Source organism: Aplidium turbinatum, chromosome 12, assembly GCF_918807975.1.
Source record: "Aplidium turbinatum chromosome 12, kaAplTurb1.1, whole genome shotgun sequence".
Classification (NCBI taxonomy): domain Eukaryota; kingdom Metazoa; phylum Chordata; class Ascidiacea; order Aplousobranchia; family Polyclinidae; genus Aplidium; species Aplidium turbinatum.
The window spans coordinates 4105577-4115340 of record NC_137483.1 but is presented as its reverse complement, the minus strand read 5'-3'; the positions used below and the strand labels follow the sequence as shown (position 1 = coordinate 4115340).

At 36.6% G+C, this 9764-nt stretch overlaps 1 protein-coding gene across 1 annotated transcript; it reads right to left on the bottom strand.

The window, feature by feature from the left end:
• Positions 1 to 1567: 1567 nt before the first annotated feature.
• Positions 1568 to 9074, bottom strand: LOC145781317 (galanin receptor type 1-like). Its single transcript, XM_082593093.1, has 6 exons — positions 9008 to 9074; positions 6137 to 6357; positions 5139 to 5412; positions 4239 to 4386; positions 3084 to 3192; positions 1568 to 1960 (listed from the first exon to the last, which is right to left on the bottom strand). Exons 1-6 carry the CDS (start codon positions 9072 to 9074, stop codon positions 1568 to 1570), a joined length of 1212 nt encoding a protein of 403 aa, XP_082449219.1.
• Positions 9075 to 9764: the final 690 nt, after the last annotated feature.

Genomic DNA, 9764 nt, shown 5'->3' with positions numbered 1-9764 from the left:
GCATCACTATTATGGAGATAGCCTACTATGGAGTGGTCTCGGTTATCACATCGCAATTATCTGTAGGCTACGGTGATTACCAAGCAAGCCTACCTCGATGCTCGGTGTATTATCCATATTGGAGGAGCTTGTTATACTTCAGTGAAAAAAACACCAAAGGTTGAATCAGGGATATCTATAACTACGGGATTGGAAAGTCTATCCAGTGCTATACATCAGTAGGGTCATCACATTACTAGGACTACAGAAAGATTAACAAAATAAATTACCGACTAAAAGATATACAAAGTTAGATTTTGCAATAATAATACAAAACGTACACTCACATGAAACTTAATTGATGTATAGAAGTACATTTACGCTGCTAGAAAAAAAAACGATGAATCCAAAATATGAATGAATGCAACGACTCCAAAAACAGCCTACTGTTGTTCTTTCGCATTTTGCGTAGGCTACTGCAAATCCGATCAGAAGTAAATGAGGAGTGTTCAGCAATCAGTGAAATATGCTGTTGTATCATCAACTTGTTCACTGATCGATCCAATACGAAACCAATACGTTTACGATGTCATCAGAACTAAAACCAATAGTCATTCTAGAAATTTTTTAAGCAACAAAGAAAATACAACATAACTGCACTAATGGAATACAAACAAATAAACAAACCAGGCAAGCATAGACCTTACAATTTACAGGTGAATTGATGATGACACTTTTGGTTGTTCGTTTAGCCTACTATTTGCTTCCCTTTGAGGTAAATTTATGTGATTATTTATCACAGCAGCGCACAAAGAAAAGTGACCCTACTGGTGTATAAAATGGTTTTCAGTTCCACAGAGTTTCCAATCCCGTAGTTGTAGATATCCCTGGGTTGAATGCACCAACAGCACATCGTTTAAGCGGCTGATTAAGCTAATGGTCTAATATTTTAACAAAAAATCAGTTTGCGCGAAGTTAATCTAAGAAAAAAAACAAGTTATAACAATTTATGTAGCCTACTGATCGAAGCATCTGTAAACAATCTTAATTTCTGCAACCATTTAATCATGATCCTTGTTGTATGATACTTAGCGGTGTAAACAATGACTATACGCTGACTACACGCAGTGAGCTTCTTCACACCACACAATCCTGGTTCGACTCCTGGCTTAAGGTGGTTGTTGAAAGTCAGCGCTCACAAATACTCATGATGCAATAAACCAAGTGGACGGAATTCTGAAAGAACTAGCTACTCTTTTTCAAAAGCCAGCAGCAAATGGGATTCTTATTTCTTTCAATAACGGAGTACGAGGCCATCTTTACATACGACAACTCTCAGCTTCATCAGTGATAGATGAACGGCTGCATAACCGAGTGGGGAGAGCTGTGGTTTGACGATCAAAACAGCATCGGTTCGACACCGTTCAAGAGCATGCGGCTGTGTCTTCTGCAGGGCACTTAAATGCATGCTTGAAAGTGGACAAGAAGATCAACTTTCTTACCTTCCCGTCTACTTAATCCAAATGTTCAACCACCGGGCGTAAACCTAGATACGGAAAGATAATCTTTCTATTAATATTAACATTGTTTACACATAATTCTCTGCACATGCTGAACGTTCCTTTGTTGTAGATTTGATTTTTTGTACAATGAGGGGAGAGCTGACAACACTGTGGACAATTGTTGAAGTTAGCTTTGTCGTCATGGTGACTTCTCGGCTGTGATCGCGGCTCTTCAATTCTTCAATAGGAGAGCCTCCGTTTGTTGCAGCTTCCAGCCGACGCATGATGCAAGAATTCACATTGTTAGAAGCGCTCGGCCCTCGACGTAATGAAAGACGCAAACTTCTCCTGAATCCAGGTGATGCAAACGTGTAAATAATCGGGTTAACACAGCCGTGTGCGTATGCGCAACAGTACCCCACAACTTCTATAATGTGCCGCATGATCCCATAAGATAAATCAGTGTAGTTTTTGGATACCTAAAAATGAAAATTTGAATAATAAAACACAAACTACTTTAGACGAGATTCACACCGCACATACAAAACTAACCAGCATACAAAACCGTCGCACGAAAAATGGCGCTTGCTTGTTTTCTTTTTCCATTCACACCAGGAATACAATTTCTGGTGTAAATAGTAAAAGGAAACAAACATGCGCCATTATTCGTGCAACGTTTTTGTATCCTGAACAATTTTGTATGTTTGGTGTGAATCTCGCCTTAGAGTCCAATAAAGGATTCGATGTTCTGTTACGGACCACAAACCAAACGGGAAATTGTAGGCGACAATTATCGCGAAATTCTTTTGTGGAATTTGTTAGCTTCAGAAACTTTGATATCACCTTATAACCAGGGCTGTCAAGTCGGAATCGGAGAAATTTTAACGTGTCCGTATTTGGAGTTGTTAAAAAAGTCCGACTCCGGCTTGATATGAAACGATAAACAATTTCTTTTTTGTATGCAATCTTTTTTATTAATTAAACAAAGTCAGTCAAGTTCGGAAACTTGTTTCTTGTTGTCCGTATTGCGCTCTAAACCTTTTCCAGAAAATAGAAGTGTTTGTTCTTGTCAGTTTTTTTGAAAGTTGACGTTTTAGTTTTGATCACAACTTTAGGTGAAATTGAATTTAAAACAATGAAAATAAACTGACATAAAAAATCTGGCAAGCCTGAAAAAATCTGGCAACACTGAAGCCAAAGTCAGGCAGTTATGAATCAAGGAGTTGGAGTTGTATATTTCTCGCCCGACTCCACAGTTCACAGCCCTGCTTATAACAAGGTTTCACAAAGTATGGGCCTCGTCCCAAAATCGAAACACCATTTTTTCTCTTTGGGTGGCCATCCATGACAAGAAATAGCATGGCAAGAAATAGCAGGCAAGATAATTATTCAAGATCAAGTGCTATGACAATGAACCACTTTCTTGCATCTATCGTTTTTGTTTTGAGTTTTATTTAAATAATTTTAATTTTTATGCACCATTGAAAGAAATTTTCTTCCCTACACTATATCAAGTTTTTGAATAAAAATAAAACAAAAGACAAAATTATCACTAAAAATCATATGATTATAGGACTACGCAAAAAGAATCATCAAAATCACCAGAATCATTGTGAACAGGTGATGCGGGAACCAACATAACAGAAATGCAAGGATGAGGCAAAACACCATTATCGTTGTCTTGATGTAGTCTAAACGATCGTGTTTCTTCCTAAACAAATAGAAAGTATTTTTAAGTGTTTTTAAGACTGCGTAGCTATGATGGAATAGCGAGTTTTGGTTTAAGCAAACAGTTTATCTTAAATAGCCTATTCAAAAGAACTTATTTAGAAATTTTATCATAAGCTTATTTTACACTTTTATAAACTACTTCAGCATAAAATGCTGTTAAATTGGTCGCTGTTGAAACATCCCATTTACGTAACTAGCTCTCTCCACTTTAACGTATGATTTGTAGGTGACCATAATAATGATACTAACAATATCAGTTAACCATAGTAAAAACAAAAACAATCTTTGAAAGCCTAGTTAAGAAATCTAACTTGGGTAGAGAGGTTTTTTCCTACCATCAATCGTTTTCCAAACTTTTTGTAATAAAAACTATACTGCCTGAATGTGGTGATGTTTCAATGTTTATTCAACAATTTAACTTCGAAAATAAGGTTATTTTTTCCCACAATAAAAGCTTACAGTAGCTCAGCAACAATTCGACATTTAACATTGTAACACAAAAATAAAATAAAGCGAACGTTTTCGACTATAGCCTACGTATCGTCCTTTTCAAGGCTATAAAAGAAAAAGTAATTATACATTACATTAGAAAATACATAGTATAACATCAAAAATATTGTTTAATCTAAACATTCAAAGACTGCCTATCCTGCTCACATACAAAATGACTACACAACACAACGGATCAAGTAGAAAATTAGGGGGGAAGCATCCAGGCAGATTGCGCAAAATGGACTAAAGCACAAAACGAGATATTTGCACAAAACAAAGCAACAATGAGGGAAACTCACATGTGACGTGTATAATTATTTTTTCTCTCAAAGTCTTGGAAAGAACTATAATGTATAGTCGAAAACGTTCGCTTTATTTCATTTTTGTGTTCTTTTATGTTAAATGTGATATTGTTGCAGAGCAATGTCTGTTGATTTTTAATTAACAAAATGTCTGCGCTAATGCAAGCCTATAGCTTACAGCAACGACCCAGCACAAGTTAAATAAATAAATAAAATGCATAATTATTCTTACTCCATCCCATACAAAAGCTTTCTTGAAATAGTTAAATAGAGAATTGTAACTAAAAGAAAGGGGATGATGTAGGTGAAAATGAGCAGAATGATGCTATTGACTGTGTCCGCATATACGTTTTTCCAAGCGCATTCCAGAACTCCATAACCTAATAAAACAAAGCAGTGTAAAGCACTGAAAATGTTGTAATGTTCAAGATTAAAAGAGGGAATTTCAAAGTATTTCCTCAGTTTAGTGGCGGTGGTAGTTGTAGTATAGAATATGATTGTAAAATTTTTTTTCTGTGATTATGAATAAATTTTCTAATGCAATAAGATACAAATCGGTTCGATCTGTCATATCAGAATATTTAATGTAGAACTTAAAGTTGCCACTATATCAAAAAATATTAATGGCGATCATCTTCACAATCTTCATGACTTTTGCATTAACGATTGTGTATTCTATTAAAGCAAAAAAGATCGATCTCATCGTTGGATCGTTGATGGATCGTTCTGGCAAGCACGGACAAGAAGCCACCTCTTGCAGGTTTCAATTCCAAATTTGGAGTTCCGAACCAACTATTCAGTAGTCGTGGTCGGGAAACCGAAGTGGTCACATTGTTAAAACAGCATGCAATGTAGCCATAACATAAAAAAAATGGAACTGCGCTGAAGGGGCCGTGATAGCAAGATGGTCTTGTTATTGGAATGATCGTCAACTGAGGTTTCACGTTGCTACTGTATAGGCGTAGCACTACATAGTAATTGCGATCGACTTATATCAAAAAGTGCCCAGTGTATAGTTATGTCAAAAGATATTGTTATAAACCTCGGGTCCATTAATAATTGACATCCAACTTTCAGTATGTGTTATTGTTTTAATAGCTGTTCGATCACTGATACCAAAATGTGTTCTGACCTTTTTCCTGGAGGCGGAAATACACCGCAGTAGGGAGAGCTATTGCGGATGCGAGTATCCAGACGAGCGCAACGATCAGACAACCAACCAGTCTTTCTGACGTCATGGCGTAGATCTTCCTGACGATGAATGGCGTCATCAATGCTAAAAAGCGCATCATCGCCAATGCGCACATCGTGAAGATGCTGACCGCCATGGTTTGAATGTTGATGTAGTGAAGGGTTGGACAGAAAAATTCCCCATAGACCCAACCTGGGACAGAGTTGTAAATTGCCTGCAAAATAAGAAATTACATTTAACCCTTTCGCCATTACTGTGTGAAGTTAACTTCATTCACAAAATCGCTTTTCACTGCGGTGAGACATCCCGGCCTTTTTTATGGCATTCTGTAGTGACCTTACGTACATGTCTGAAACTGAAGGGGACTGTCTAGTAGTTTTACGTGGCAAATAATTTTTGTAGGGATCTCTAGCTTTCTGAACATTAAAAATTAAAAGCCGTTAAAACTAATAATGTATTGCAACAGGTTATTTAACTTCCATATTTAAACTTGAAATGTTTCTGCGCATTCATCGGGTTCGTATAAAATGCGCTTTGTCACTCTCTAGCGGTCTAGCCAACAGATACTTTCACTAAAGATACAAACGCATAAACCTGAATTTCCTTTTACTTATGCAATTATAAATAGTGTCTTCTTATTGTGACAACATACAGTAGCCTACACTGTGATTGAAGATGCAACACAACAGAACAAACAACAGGAAGCAGCAAAGGGGTTAGCAAAGTGGTCAATGAGTAAGCTGCTTCCATTGTTTTGGCATGCTAGAAAGAGCTTTGGTGCGGAACAACCACGTGCTTTCAATCGGTATCAAACCCACGATCCAAGTCCTTTTGAACATTGCGTCGACGTCCATACAACTCAGTAACGCAACTGATGATCGAGATATATTGAGACTGAATTAGATAATCTAGATTTATCAATGAAAAAAAATTCTCACCTGATAGGGTGCACTTGCTAGCAGATAAATTATATCTGTAACCGCTAGATTTAAGACAAGTATGCTGTGGACAGGATGCTTCGATATGCGTTTAGTTGCTGTGGTGACTGCTATGACCAGTACGTTTCCAACAAGGCCTACAAGCAAGAGTATTCCAATGGTAACCAGAGCAACGTACTTAGTGATGCTAGCTACATCCGTTAGGTTTTTGAAGATCTGTGCTGTAATACATGAAGATGTCGTTGAAAATGAATGAAATAATCGTCAAAACGGACATTTGTTACGACTTAATCAAAGTAGACTTTTAAAATGTAGAAGTTTTTTTTTTTTTTTTTAAGTCATTACTTTCAAACTTTATGACTTGTATTCGACGAACCCTTTCAGTCACAGTTTTTTTTTCGTTCATTACACTTCTAAATAAATGGAAGGCAGTAAAAAAAAAATTAAGAACATTTTGTATCATGCAAAGTTGGCGTTGCGTAGAAAATTTTTGTGTCATATATGATACGTTATGACTATATGGGTGCGAAAATGGCAACACCGAAGAAGGAACGTATATCTTAAAAACTGTATCATACGAGACATAGTGTATGGTGAGTGAAATGGTTAATAAATAGGGATTTCAGTCAATTTTCTTTCGTGATATACACCAGTCTGGTTTCCACGTTTGCAGTACAGTAGTCCACGCTTATACTTTAAAGCCCGCTTCGGGACAGGGCGATTCTCTGCCACTCCGAAACATCCAGTAATTCCGGACCAAACTGGGTTTACCAAGCGGAAACTACTGTAATACAAAACCAGGCTTCACAGAAATACTTCGAAAGAATTATGTTTTGTTTTTGTAAAGTTTATAATTGAGATTGCTACTTTGAAAGCTCTTTCTGTTATTGTTTAATCCAGTCATTAAGTCATTCTTTTTTGACGTTGATTCGACTTCTGTGGACGTTGCATCAATGTAAAAAAGAATTGATTTGCTAGCTAAGAAGTGCTCTTAAAGGACAACTTAAATTATTTACAACTACAAGTCAGATTAAAAGGAAGGCGTCATCGGCTGAGTGCTTTAGTGAAAAAGTATTTCCAGAAAAACTTTACCATATCCGTAACAACAAAATTGCTCAGATAAAATCTTTGAAAGTGCAACTTTTTTTTCTGTTTCCTTGCTTGTGCCTGATGGTTAAAACACACACAAAGACCATTGATTGCATGAAAGATATCTTCTAGTTTAAATTACTTTTTTTATATTCGAGATGGTCTGTTGGTCTTTACGCTTGTCTCTTTTCGCTTGACACCGATGCGGCATCCCCGTCGGTCAAGCATCACTTCTTTGTTACCGTTCTTTTTTGAGAAAGTAACCACAGCATGGACATTGGCTTCCACATCGCATTGTGTGGTTTTCCGGTCAAGTTCTTAGCGAATGAGCGGTACCCAAGTTTGGATCAGATCAAACGCAACGTAAAATTTAGTTTGCGGAAGAAAATAAAAAGATAGTTTTAAAATTTTACTAGAAATTTGTTTTTTTAATTTGTTATTATGAAAAATGCAATTTTCCGTCTCCTACACACACTAACCTTTCTACAACTGAGAAAATTAAAGTATATTCAATATGTTTTAAGAATATCAATAATTTTAAAACATACTTTAATCGTCTTTATATACTATTATCTTAATGTAAACCTAAATCATTCACTCTTTGGGCAGTTTGTTTTAAATCCCGGTTTATTTACGGTTGTCAAACTCAGCGCTTCCTAATAGCTTATGGCTGCGGATGAAATATTTATGACTTGGACAAAGCTATCATTTGGAACGCAAGAATTTCTTTAAACAAATTCTAAATTTGTGATAAAAAATTCCGGTCTGATCTTGAGGGAATCCCTCAGGAAGCAAGATTCTGCTCCTATCCAATGAGCGAATTGATCTTTGTGATTAAACAATGCCCATGTGCTCCATCACACAGGATATACAAGAAAGTGAGCAGTTCATTTGTTCAACCTAACAGTAGTAGAAATTTTACAAAGCACACCATGAGATAAATGTAATTTAAAATTATAAATGTGTGAATGACTAATAACTCTAAAAAGGATTCTTTAAGTGATTTGAACCGCCAATTTGTCAAAGCAACATCACGCAAAGTAGATTGCGACATCGCAACTGCCTGATGGTGACTCTCCGATCAGATATCTCTACTTCCCGGCTCTATCACGATGATAAAGGATAATGAATAATTAAACCACTTAATGTGCGCCAGTGATGAGATGTTTGTATCACTATAAAATGGCCAAGTTCATTAGTACGGCGCTTCAATGATGTCAGTTTCACAAATTAATTTTAGAATAAAACTTTGAATGAAAAATGTTGGAAATTGTTATCTTCTCGTGTAGCTTCTTATTCCAATGCAGCTGAAATCATTTGCAGACGTCAGATAAGTGCTGGTTGAATAGCCAAAAACGATACATAGTAAATTTACTTTGACGAAAGTTAGTTCAAATCTTACCGAGCTATAAAATAGATTTTTATCTGAAGCTCGATCCTGTTAAGTTCAGCTTTTTCATATAAAATTTGCTTAAATAGTAGCCAGTCCGTTCTACTGTATTTGAGGAACCTTTACTGAAAATGGTTTAGCAAATCGAAATCGATTTTTAGCTGTACAAGGTAGAACTGACTCGTCTGAAAATAAATTTATCTGCATCACAAGACATGGGACCGTGCGATAGTACAAGAATCTGAATTTGACACCTGTCAGAAGATATTTCTTTGCTTTTCTTCATTGCTGCAAACGTTGTCTATGTTCCTTGTTCATGACAAAAAACTTGTTAATGTCGCGTGATTTTGTTTTTGCAAGTTAAGCTACAATTGTGCTGAAATAGTACTCACGTATTGTGATGTCTTCAATGGAAATGTTTTCTGTGCTATTGGTGTGGTTGGTAGCTTGAAAGGCCATATTGGTCTGCTCAACAACATACAAACATCGCTAACGTTTAGCTCACCAAATTTTTATCACATTAGTTCAGCGTTTCTTAACCGGGGGTGCTAGCACCCCTTGGGGGTGCTGGAATTGAATTTAGGGGGTGCTAAATGCATGCAGTATAATATCAAAAAATGCCCTTTTACTTTTCTGCATTTTTTCGTCTTTCTGCCAGTATCAGCAGATTCGCAAATGGAGTGACGAATATGTCAAGTATGGCTTTACTGTATTCCTGGACAATCGTGGAGGACCAGACCGGGCACAGTGTATGACCTGCCATTTCGTCTCTTGCAACTCAAATTTGAAGCCTGCTAGACTTCGGCAACACCAGTTGAAGCATCCAACCGCAGAACGTGAACAGACTCTCGATACCCTTTTTACATTGCTTTCCTTTCAATAATGCAGGCCAAAGTTCAATGGCGGCACCGAAATTTTGACATGCTTTTTGCTCGCTGGCGGTATATTTTATAGTGAAGTTTCTTGGTGTCTAACAAACTGTGCTGTCGTTTCAAGAGAGTTGATTGACTTACATATGGTTATAAATAATTGAATTTCTGTTGGAAAATGAAAGTCAAATACCAAATCATGAATCAAAACAGCAGTACAGTTTGTTAGACAACAATAAGAGACATCATTACAAAGTATATCGCCATCGATGTGAAAGCA

Coding starts and splice junctions, on each gene's coding strand:
- LOC145781317 (XM_082593093.1), bottom strand. CDS start 9,074: ATGGCCTTTCAAGCTACCAACCACACCAATAGCACAGAAAACATTTCC. Junction 6,358..9,007: donor CATTGAAGACATCACAATAC/GTGAGTACTATT, acceptor CATGTATTACAG/CACAGATCTTCAAAAACCTA. Junction 1,961..3,083: donor ACCTGTTCACAATGATTCTG/GTGATTTTGATG, acceptor TTTCATTTTTAG/GTATCCAAAAACTACACTGA.